The following is a 12,741-nucleotide window of genomic DNA, read 5'->3' as shown; positions in this document are numbered from 1 at the left end:
CATGAGGGCTGACTTTTCCAGCACACAAAACAGGCAACCAGAGGAGGAGGAACGCAATGAAGTCACAGATGGTGACAGAAAGGGGCGAACGGCTCTCTTTTCGGAAATTCACAAGAACGTAATTTAGGATGCAGAGAAACAGGATTTGCAAAAGGTTACACCAGGAATTTAATTAGCCCCGATACACAATTCTCTCTCTCCAGTTCCTAGGAGCTGCGTGGACAGAACAACTGAAATGTCACTGTCTGCTTTTTGTCACATAATTGCCGATGCTGCGATCAAAAAGTTCTTCTAGGTGTCTAACCTGAAGCTTTTTATAGCTCCAGCTTCAGCTCTTTTCCTCCCGACAGAGTGTCTCAGCTGTCTTTAGGAGGGAAGGAGGGAGGGACGAGGGAAGGACAGAGCACCCCAAGGAGGCAGGAAGAATCTACCCTAGGAGGCAAGAAAAGTGAAAGAGACACTTCTGGCTTGGGGGAATTTATCCGACAGAAATGCACAAAAATGCTCTAGAGTGACCCCTCCGATAGTAAAAATGAGAAGAAGTAATTTCTAGTGATAGAATATTTCATAAATATTTTTCTCTCAATTTTTATTTTTATGAGTACATGTACAGAACACATCTCCTTCTGCTCCACTCCCTCCCTCCTCCCTCCATCTCCTGGTCCCCTTTCCTTTTGAAAAAGACCCATCTCCCTGTGTCCTATTATCTCTCTTTTATTTTCATCTCTATATTTTGCATCTCCCATGTAAGACAGAAACATGTGATATTTCAGCTTGAGGGTCTGACTTATTTCACTTAACATTATGGTCTTAAGCTGTGTCCATTTTCCTCCAAATGACTCAAGTTTATCCTTCTCTATGGCAGAGTAGTACTCCATTGTGTATAAATATGATACTTTCTTTATCTACCCATGTGTGGACGGACAAACCTATGATCTATCTGCAAGTGAAAAAAATTAAAGCTTGCACAGTACTATTCTGTACAACCCCATCTTGTGGGGATGATCATTATTACTAATTATGTAATTATTTTAGGCACTTAAGCATTCTGGAGATAACACTGAATGGCTAAAAAAACATCTGTTCTGGTTATCTATGGCTAAAGCAACAATTTATGATTATGTGTCACAGAGCTGGAGCTGACTGGGGTCTGCTAGGCGGTGCTTCTGACCTCCTGCAGCTGTTCCCAGGAAGCAGCGGGGACAGAGGTCTCCAGGGTTCCATGTTGTGGGCATCCAAAATGGCGGCTCTCTCCCATGGCTGACCACCAAAGCCGGATGTTGGTTACCAGCTGAATTGAGCTTTTCAACTAGAGTACCTGCACATGTTCTCTCCAAGTGTCAGGGGCAAGTGTTTCAAAGGCCCATTTATGGCCTCTGAGGTCAAACAACATCCCTCTTGCTGGAGTCTGCTGCTCAAAAGTCAAAAGGCTAGCTCCAACACAAGGCATGGCGACTATGTCCATAAGGCATCAGGAAGTGGATTCCAGGAGGTATAGTTCACTGGAACCATCTGTAAGGCTGGCTATCCCATTATCTCTGGAAGATGAGGTATTGCAGCCTTTCCCCTTCTAATTTCTAAAGGAGTAGTTAAATGTATAAATTCAAGAAAGAGCAAGTGGTTTTATGTTCTGTTTCATAATGTTTGGCTGTGTAACCTCAAATAACTGACTTATAACCTCTCTGAATCTGAATGCCCTGAATTAGTGGCACCAACCTCCCAGGGTAGTTGTGAAGATTAAGTGAGATGGTATGGAACATGGAACATGGTTTGAAGTGTTCTGGGCAGAGTAAATGCTCGATAAAGGTGACCCAATTCTATAATTATGATGCACTAACATAATGTTTAATTTTTACAAGTGCCTATTTTATAACTGAAAATAATAATTTTCAAAGACAAAAACAGGAAATATAACAAAACTAAGAGATAGAAACTCACAATTCCCAATCTTCTCTCTTTCTCACAATCCAGTCACTTCCTCCAAGAAACCCTTGGGGGCCCCTTAGTCCTCAGAGATGCAGAAAATAGTTCTGAAGATCTGGGCCCTCTCTCTGGACCAGCAGACCATCAGTGGTGTGGTCTGACAACCCAGCCTGAGAGGTCCTCCCAGCCACTCCCCAAATCCTCTCAGGTTGGAGCACAGTCGAGCAGCAAAATACAGGAAATGAATTCCCCCAAGAATATAACCAAGAAGCTTTGCAATCATAAAACATGGGCTTTCTATGACCCGGCGGCTTACACCTATCTCATACCACCATTGACAGAAAGGATTTGCTGTTTCAAAGCATTGACATTCTGACTGCGGGGCTCACTGGGGCTGGCCTGGGTGGGATTGGTTGGGTTTCCTCAAGCACAGAGTCCCTGGGTCAGTTTGTTGGAGAAAAAAAGCTGTGAAATGCAATTTCAGGCAGCAGTGATTTGGCTTTCTTAGCTTCCTCACCCTTTATAAATACACACAGACCCTGTCAACACTGCTCTCTCTCTTCGGGGAAAAATGTGCCAGTGTGGAAAAGAAAGGATTTTTTTTTTTTTTTTTTTAGGAGGGGTTATACCAAATGTCAAATTTTAAGAGTTAAAGTCTCTACCTTCTTTTGTTAAGAATCAACACACAGGCGGCACACATTCCCCTCTGGCCCTCTCCAGCTTACCCCACCCCAAGAGATCCCAAGAGATCCTGGCTTCACCTTGGGGTGGGGGTGGGGTCCACCTGTACAAAAGGAATGGGAAACTCTTGGCTTCGGCAGGTCTGTCTCTCAAGAGAGGCAATTACTCGAAACTTCAGGAAATGTCAAATGTGAATACCTAGCAATTTCATTTGGGGTTGATGACTCGCCTGACTGAAAGCATTAACTAGGTGGGCCTAGAATATTTTTAAAGAGTTGCGATGTGGAGAACTTTTAGCACCACATGGAAAGCAGGGTTCATGTGGGGAGGAAGAGACAGCGGCAGTCCCTCCGCAGAATGTACACAGCACTCTTTCTGGGGAGACCCCAGCATTTAGGCTTGGGGGGAGGGCGCCTGAGAGGGAGTGCAGACACTGCTTCGTGGAGGAAAAAAAAACCCATCGGGGATGGCACCTTGTAAGTCCAAGGAATGGGAATCACTTTCCTGTAGCTGACAAGCCTTTCCTATGACCAAAAATAACCAAAGCAGAATTATACATTCTATAAAGTCACAAAGAGCTGGAATCACCATCTGGCTTCTCCATTTGCTTAGTTTGTGACTTGGGGCAAATGACTTAAAAACGCTCAGTGTTTTCACCTGTAAAATGGGGAGTCGTTCCCATTTCTTCTTGTGCTGTGAACACACCAAGCCCATTGCTACCCCAAGACCTTTGCATGCTCCATTTCCACTGCTCAGAATCCTCCTCATCATGCCAGAGCCCTTCTCCTTATCCGGGACTGAACTCACCTGTTAACATCCAAGCTAAAGATAACCCTCTCCCATCAAACTGTCTCATTCCTTGATCTAATTCTTCGTAGTATGACTGTCTGAAATGTGAGAGAGAGTGTGTGTGTGTGTGTGTGTGTGTTGTGCCCACTATAATACCATGACAAAAAGGAAGCTGTCCATTTTGCTATTTCCTGTGTCTCTAAGGCTGCTTTGTGTAATGCCTGGGATGAGAAATGCCCAACTAATATTTGCTGAATGAATGGACTCTCTGGCAATGACTGGCCCTTTCTGAGCAACCTGTTTTTTTGAGACAGGGTCTCACTATGTAGTTGAGGCTGACCTGGAACTCACTATGTAGCCCAGGCTGGTCTCGAACTCACAGGATCCTCCGGCCTCAGCCTCCCGAGTGCTGGGATTACAGGCGTGCGCCACCACGCCCGGCTAAGCGCCCTTTTAACAATTTGCAAAACTTACCTCAATGTTGGTCTCATTGAGAAGAACCGCATGAGACAGTCATTCTTATTATCCCCATTTCATAAAGAAGGAAACTGAGGCACAGAGAGACTGAAGAAGCTTGCCCAAAGTTCAAGAGCCAATAAGTGGTAGAGACAGAGCGAATCCCAGGCAGCCCCTGGGCTCCCACAGCCTTGGCACAATAGGGAGCTTCAGAGCCCATCTTCCAGCCCCAGTCCCAGTCCCAGGAAGCTGGGCCTGTACTCGTGAGATCGGGGCGGCAAGAGGGACTGGAAGCCAGGCCTCAGCCCAGACCCTGCCCTGAACGGTTCCCCTTCGCCCTCTATCAGCTCAGCTCAGCAACCCTGTCTCCACGCATTTGCCCTCCTTGACCTCTTCACACTTAGCCACGTTCACGCTATCTCTACACTCTTGGAGCAGAGGCGCCAAATGTCTGCAATACCAATTTGTATCCACCTTCAGCCCATGCACAGATCTTTGCCCACAAAAGTTAGAAGCTAAATACTTTTTGAAAGGATTTATAGATGAATAAAACATTTTGAAAAGCTTTTCAACAGAACACAGCAAAGGCTGTTTAATAAAAGAGATCCATTAAATGCAAAAATGCTTACAGAGCAAGCAGAAATCAATATGTGTTCCTTGCCTTAATAAACCCGATACTTCCACACTTCTGTTCACCTCGGGGCCTTTGCACATGCTGTCTCCTTTGCTAAAACATCCCCTTCCACACGTTTTGCTTATTTGCTTGTCCTCAAGCTCAGCCTGAACCTAACTCCCTGCCAAACATTCCGTCCTAACACTTATTACAACTTGAGGTTGTAAATTTTCTTCCGTAGTTCTTCTGTTGAAGCTCCTCTCCCCTGGTATAAGCTCCATGAAGGCAGGACTGACAAGGTCTTTTTTGTTCACCATCCCTTCCCAGGGCACGGCTCCAAGTAGATAAACAAAAACATTGCTGAATGCACAAGCAAACCTGAAATGTCAGGTTTATAAATATCCAAGGTATGGCTGAAATGCACGGTGGAGGTTTAAACTTCACAGTTTTATTACAGTAAGAGACACAGTGCCATTGAGCCCCCTCACGATGCACTTCCTCACTTCGGACACGTTTATTCCATCACTCTTGCTATTCTCTGAAGTTCTGAAAGTCCTCTTTCATGAGTGTCTTTACAAGGTGTCACCAAAAATATGGCGACTGTCACTGCTGAGCACCTCCCATGGAAAGGCGGGGTTATAAAAACACGGCCCCGCGTCCTCATCTGCCTCATTCCCTGGATCTGACACCATGTGACCTCCGGCTCCTCGCCAAAGTCAAAATGACCACAAAAAGGCAAACTTTTTCACTGATTCAGGACATCGAGGCAGCCACAATAGGGCAACTAGAGACACTCAGAAAAGAGGACTCCCGGAGCTGCTTCAGAAAGCGGCGAGAGGGATGACACAAGTGTGTTTGAAGTGAGAGATATGGTATGAAGGGGATTTATGGCACTGTTTATTACTGCGATAAATTTTAAAGATTTAGACACTGTATTTTCCTATCACACATCATATTCTACCGTTAGGCGTGTAAATTAATAGAACCACTTAACAGTTAATTCTCAATAGCTAATAAAGATGAAAATGCATGCACCAAAAGACAATAAATATACTTCTAAGAGAATCATACTGTGATTATTAACTACAGTGATTCATAATGAAATCCTAGAACCAATTTAAACATACTGTACATAAACATTTGATGCAATCATTCATATATAATTGCAATGAGTTCAAAGACAAGTACAGAGTCACTAAAATGAATAAGCTAGATGCATGAATCAAAATAACCAGTAATGATGAACCACCAAAGCAGCCTATGGAATGGCAGACGTTTTACAGACAGGAAGAGTAGGTAAAGGTGACCCCAGGCAGAGGGCACAGCCCGCAGCCTGCAGTCACCTTGGCGACAGAAAAGAGGGAAGGAGAACAAAGAATGTGAATGGAACTGTTCTGGGGGGGCTCGGTCTGTATCTATACATAGTGTTACTCCTTTTTTTTAAAAAGCACTAAAAGGGCCAGGGATTTAGCTCAGTGGGGCTGCTGCCTGCCTCGCAAGCGCAAGGTCCTAAGTTGGATCCTCAGTACCAAAACAAAAAAACAAAAAACCAAAAAACCTAAAAAAGCACTGAAGCAAATCTAGCAAAATGTTCAAATTTGTTTAATCCAAGCGATGAGAGCACCAGATGTGTGAATGTGTTTATTACAGACATTTTCCTGTGCGGACTATTGTGTGGTATTGGAAATCACTTCTGTGAAAGGGAGCACGAAGGGGAAGGGGAGGAGAGAGATCAGATTCCAGCTTTGCGAGGGATCTCACACGAAGGATATGCGCTTGAAAACGGGATTAACAATGTTCAAATTTCAGGGTTGATCGTGAGAATGACTGCGAATCAACACGTAGAACAATTTACAGATATTATTCACTGGTGTATCATTTTAGGGTGAATCTTAAATGACTTTCTGAATGTGTCTTGTTTGGGGAACACTTGTTTTTAAAACTGATCAGGAACTGTGTGGATACATTTTCAACACGAATCTGACCTGCAGAAAAGAACACATTGCTACATTTTGTGCAAAAACTGTCTATGTGCACACATGCTACAGAGACATGTATACATATAAATTATTTACTGGCCATGATTGCCCTGAGGGAATGAAACTTGGATGGTTGGAGAATTAACAGTGGAAGAGAAATACACATTTTTCTGCTGGTGTTTCTAATTATGTACCATGCTTGTGGATTGTCTAGTCCAAAAATCAATTTGATTCAGTTTTAAATTAATCTGAAAGTCATAATCATGTCTTTTCCTTCAATTCTATATCCACTTACAAAGGAAAGTTCTTAAAATCTTAAGTTCTAAAAAGGTTTTTTATGATTACGTAGCCCAGGTTCCTCCCTGAACCCGTGTACCAGGATAATGTACCTCGGCCTCACATTTCGACACAGCCAGGCCAAAGACAGAGCGTGCGTGGCATCTGGGAACCAGGATCCGGGTCTAGTTTCTGTCACCACAAGTTAAGACTGAGTAATGCTAAGCGAGGCCCTCCGGCTCTTGGAGCTCAGTTTCACTTCTAAAGCAGGATGATGATAGTACCACCTCTTCTGGTTGTGTAAGGAGCAAATAAAGCAGAACGAGAGCCCCATTTTAAAATGACATCCAGTGGTTCTCATGAGGTGTGATGTGTAATGCAGAGGCTGTCCCTGAAAAACACTGATTCCATCCTCTGACCTCCACGGGAGTGTCCTGAGTAACACCTGCCCGAGGCACCCGTAGTAGCCAACAAAGTCTCCCTTGCTTCAAAGACAAACCCAGTTCTCTTCTCTTCCACAGCAAACATCTTGACGGTGATCATCCTCTCTCAGCTGGTGGCTAGAAGACAGAAGTCCTCCTACAACTATCTCTTGGCACTTGCTGCTGCTGACATCCTGGTCCTCTTTTTCATTGTGTTTGTGGACTTCCTACTAGAAGATTTCATCCTGAACGTGCAGATGCCTCCGATTCCTGACAAGATCATAGAAGTGCTGGAGTTCTCTTCCATCCACACCTCCATTTGGATTACGGTCCCCTTAACCATTGACAGGTATATTGCTGTCTGCCACCCTCTCAAGTACCACACGGTCTCTTACCCAGCCCGCACCCGGAAAGTCATTGTCAGTGTTTACATCACCTGCTTCCTGACGAGCCTCCCCTACTACTGGTGGCCCAACATCTGGACTGAAGACTACATCAGCACCTCCCTTCATCATGTCCTGGTCTGGGTCCACTGCTTCACGGTGTACCTGGTGCCCTGTTCCATCTTCTTCATCTTGAACTCCATCATTGTGTACAAGCTAAGGAGGAAGAGCAATTTCCGTCTCCGGGGCTACTCCACAGGCAAGACCACTGCCATCTTGTTCACCATCACCTCCATCTTTGCCACCCTTTGGGCGCCTCGAATCATCGTGATTCTCTACCACCTCTATGGGGCACCCATCCAGAACCGCTGGCTGGTGCACATTATGTCTGACATTGCCAACATGCTGGCCCTTCTGAACACAGCCATCAACTTCTTCCTCTACTGCTTCATCAGTAAGAGGTTCCGCACCATGGCAGCTGCCACCCTCAAGGCCTTCTTCAAGTGCCAGAAGCAGCCTGTACAGTTCTACACCAATCACAACTTTTCCATAACTAGTAGCCCCTGGATCTCACCAGCAAACTCACACTGTATCAAGATGCTGGTGTACCAGTATGACAAAAATGGAAAGCCTATAAAGGTATCCCCGTGACCCCAAGGGCTGGGCACCTAGTGCCTCTGTGTTATTCACTTCCAGATGGGAGGGCTTCCTATCCTGTGGCTCAACAGCTCTTCTTAAGAGAGCTCACCTCATTTCCTATCTCCACAGAGTGAGCAACTCTCAAACTGGTAGATGACAAAAAATAGAAGAGAAGAAAGGAAAGCATGAATCTTGTTTTTATTTATGTATTCCTTTTCACAAAATCATGCTGACAACAAAAGTTCCTACCAGTTGGAAGATGCCGTTGGAGGTCCTAAGTGTCATCATCCTGTGACCAGTAAGAACACCCAGTAGAGGAACAGTCTGTGACTTTGCACCTGGCCCATCCACAATCACGGGGAACTGCTCATTTATGTGACTGACACACCAAGTCACAGCAGCACGTAGCTGAAGCCACACTCTTCTTCCAAGAGCTGAGGTGATCTGTCGCTTCCCTGTGCCATTCCCAGCAGCTCACAATGCTGAGTGATCAGGGATTTTTCCAAGGTGCCCTTTGTCCTAGAAGGAGTGGTGGCCTTGACGCGACCCTGGCACCCCTGGCTGCACAAACACATAATGGGGAAAGGGGAGTATTGCATCTCACCCAAACACTGGCCAGAGCTTCTGCAGGGAGGCTCCATACCAATGTAACTATGACCTGAGGTCTAAAATGTGGTTTTGTATTTGCCATAATGTATAGATTTTATCTATCGCCTCCCAAACAAAGACCCTGCCTGGTGCATGGGAAAGGAGGAATTATTGAGCCCAGAAAAACAAAAAATAAGCCCACTCTTGCCATTGTTTTAGTCCATCTCTGTGTCGGCTGTATACAACCCCATATACAAAATTGCTTCTGTTGTGGTACCACACAGCTTCCTAGAGAAGCCTTTTATGTGTAGAATCGCCAACCCTGCCTCCTTGCTTGCTGAAGCCCTTTGTTTTATTTGAAGTGACTTCCTAACTGAATGTAATATTCAAGGGTCAGGAATGTTAGCTCTCTGGGTATGAAAGGAGACGTTCTCAGTTCCCGTCCACAGTCCAGCTGGCATTGCCACGAGACCACAAATGCAGGCACAACTGACACGGAAAGGTGTGAGTGCTGCCATGCTGGAAGACAGTGCCAGTTTTTGGTGAAAGAGTTTAACCCGGACCCTTTGCAAAATGATAAAACATAAATGTATTTATTTTCCCTTTTTGCTTTTCCAAGGCAAGAACAGTTTGAGGATGCAATTAACAGGAGCTTCGTTGGGAATTTCCATTTATGTGTGCACATGCACACATACACACGCACACATGTATACTTGATTTGGTGAGGCCCCTCTATGTCCGGTAATGTATTATAAGAGGGAACTTCATGCTGGAGCTCCTCTTGCTTTGCTTTTTTTTTTTTTAACTTCTCTCCCAGATTCTCAGTATGTGAACTTATCCCCGTATTGGAAGAAATTTTCCAAACTGATTTGGGGGTTGCGTGTTATTTTTGGTGGCCAAATAAAAAGCTGATGGTCCAACTGGGACACTTGTTTCCTTAAGCCTAATATTTACTGCATTTTGTCTCCAAATCGGAAGATATGTCTTTATTCTTTTTACAGGAGTTTGCAATAAGTGAATAGGGTAGAAAAGACCTCAGGGCAGCACAAGCCCTAAACTTCAGCCAATACTAACTCAATATAATTCTGTGTCCCATTAGTCCTGATGATCCTAAATCCTACTTGTTTACTGCACTAGAAGGTTAGATTCTAAAGTTAGTGCAAAAGAAAAACTCTGGCAGAGCCAAAGTTGTCTGCGCAAAGTATTCAGTGAACAGTCTTGTGGAAGATCAACTACTACCCCTTTAAAAACTGGGGATGGCTAAATTTGTCTCCTGCATTGGAAAAGGCTCACTGAAGACAAGACTCACTGGACTTGTGTTTGAGGGCTGTGCTGTATGATCTAACGTGTCTGAGAACGTCAGGACCACCCTGGTACAGTAAGACGCTCCCACTAAAAGAAGGGCACAGAAGTTGTTTGACTGAGGGCCATAGACTTCTGCTTCCTGTCTGACTTACTCCCCAGGGTGTAGGCTCATTGAGGGAAATGGCAAGTAGAGTCCCCTATATCCCTTAAACTGCAGATCTCTCTCAGTCTCTTTTTTTGCCAAGCATGTGTTGCTGAATGTGTGTCCATTACCTAAGTGTATGGCGTGATTCCACCACACCCCTTTATAACTGAACATTGACCAAAGGCTACCTATACTGAATATATATATATATATATTTATTTATTTATTTATTTATTTTTAAAATACATAGCTCTGAATAATGCTAGTATGAGCTCTACATGAATGAGTCAGAGTGCAATATCTATCGAAGTTAAGCAATTCCTTTTTGAGGATGTACATTAAGAAGGAAAATAGCCTGTGAATCTTAACACTCTTTGTTCCAGTTTTACCTGTATATGTAAAATTAATTGTTGGTTTTTAAAACTGGATGGGCATTGGGAGTGTTGGCTTCAGACATTCATTTATTCCTTCTTTCACCTATAACAGTTCTACCAAGTAGTGTCATGATCTCTTTTTCTTTCTGAGTCTATTTTCTATTTTGCTAAATGATATTTTAAAAGTTCTGATTCTTGAAAGCACTCTGGTGAGTTGCCATCTTCTGCTGAAAATACCTATGAATGCCCAGAGGGTTTGGCTGATACATGTGTCCTGAAAATATGTGATATCATCTAAGGTTGTTTTGTTTTTTTGTTTTGTTTTGTTTTTTGTACCGGGCATTGAACTCGGGACCTTGCACTTGGGAGACAGGCGGTGGAACCATTGAGCTAAACCCCTGGCTCACCTAAGTATTTTTTAATTTATTATTATTTATCATAATAACCACGGACAATCATGAAAAGGGTTTTATTTTTCACTCTAAGACATTTGGAAGCCTTTTCTTTCAGGCCAGTTTTGGAAAGAAAGCCTTGAATTTTGAGCCTGTCATGTAAACAGCTGCCACTGGAACTCCCAAGCCATTGCCTTTGCCTGGGTCTCTATGCTGGCTCTTTCAAAGCCTGCTACCCTTTGCCGGATTCTTTGGTTGGACATTGCGATGATGCTACACATGTACATGCTATGTCTTGTCACTAAATAACTCTGAGACTGAAATATCTCATGGGGAAGGAAGAGAGAAGGATTAGCGACAAATAATAAAACACAGACAATGAGAAGGCATGAACTTCCATCTTGCAAACACCTGTGTTGGGAAAGGTCACTTTGCACAGTTGGTGCCCTGTTCCAACAGGAGGAGCTCACCTGAAGTGAATAGGAGACTCTGATGTTGGCTACTCCAGCTCAAAGGATGGAACAGAAGGTCCACAGAAAAACAGTAAATGTTCATATTTTCATAATTAGATAATATATTGTGTTTGGACTTGTTTGTATTATAATAAATTTTAAAATGGTGCACACTTGGTGTTTCGTACTTGCATACATATTCAAGCAATTGCAGAATGCTGACTTTTTTCATATTAATTGTATACAGTATGGGACACAACATGGTGTTTTGATATATGTATTCACTGTGGAATGATTAAATCAAAATAATTCACATATCTATACCTCACATATTTTTTTGGTAAGACACTTGGAAATGTCTTATTTTGAAATATGCAGTATTATTGATCATTGTCACTCTACTGGGCAATAGGTTTCAAATCTTATTCCTCTTGTCCAGCTGAAGCTTCCCTTGCTCCCACCTCCCCCAGTCCCTATAACTGTCACTCTGTTCTCTACCTCTATGGATTCGACTTTCTTAGATTCTACATAGAAGTGAGACCATGTGATATTTGTCTTTCTGGATCTGGCTTATTTTCACTTACTATAATATCCCCCAAGTTACAAAATTCTGATTAAAACTTCTAAATGCTCATCTCCTTTACACATTATGCTAGGAGCTAGAATAAAACCCCAGGTCCCACCTCCTCCTGGTTAGCCAAATATAGTGCAGAATCTGAGGCCCCTGAACTGTTTCCTATAATTATAAACTAGATTATCTATTGGGTATAAATCTGAATTTTTTTCACATCACATCCTCTTTATATCTTCAAGACAGTATGGTTGTAATCATAATTGAGAATTTAGCATAAAAGCTAAGAGCATGGAGGTTGGTATTAGTCTTGGGTCAATGTCCCAGCTCCACAACTTGTAAGTTATATGGCCTTGGACCATATAACTTGAAGATCACTGATGATGGCATCTAGAAAATGGTGCAAATTTTTTTAAGTTGGCTACAAGGCAAGCTGATGCTTTCCTGGTCAGATGCCCAAGATCTGGAGCCAGTTATTTACAGGCAGTGACTTTGCAGGCTGGATGACCTTGAGTAATATTCTCAATCTCTCTGAGTCTCAATTTCTCCTCCATAAAATGGGACTAATCATAGTTCCAGTAAGGTCTTTCTGCAGTGCTTATGAAAACTTTCTAAGACCTCCAGTTGTACGTCATTTTAGAGGTGAGGAAGCTAAGCTAAAATTGGCAAACAGTTTTGTCCAGAATGGAGGCCAAGTCACTCAAGTTCACCCTTCCCACTCTACCTCTTTGCTTCTCTGAAAGATACTGAGTC

General features: G+C 43.4%; 1 protein-coding gene across 1 annotated transcript in view; it reads left to right on the top strand.

Annotated features, from left to right (window-relative positions):
- Gpr139 (G protein-coupled receptor 139) overlaps positions 1 to 10,926 on the top strand; it is a 41,841-nt gene extending 30,915 nt beyond the window's left edge. The window contains exon 2 of the mRNA XM_010610048.3: positions 7,239 to 10,926. Within this exon, the coding sequence (XP_010608350.1) occupies positions 7,239 to 8,173 (935 nt within the window). The 3' untranslated portion in view covers positions 8,174 to 10,926. The remainder of the gene's footprint in view (positions 1 to 7,238) is intronic.
- Positions 10,927 to 12,741: the final 1,815 nt, after the last annotated feature.

Source organism: Fukomys damarensis, unplaced genomic scaffold, assembly GCF_012274545.1.
Source record: "Fukomys damarensis isolate Sample0158 unplaced genomic scaffold, DMR_v1.0_HiC HiC_scaffold_34, whole genome shotgun sequence".
Classification (NCBI taxonomy): Eukaryota; Metazoa; Chordata; class Mammalia; order Rodentia; family Bathyergidae; genus Fukomys; species Fukomys damarensis.
The sequence above is the reverse complement of the archived record's forward strand: the minus strand, read 5'-3'. Positions and strand labels throughout refer to the sequence as shown.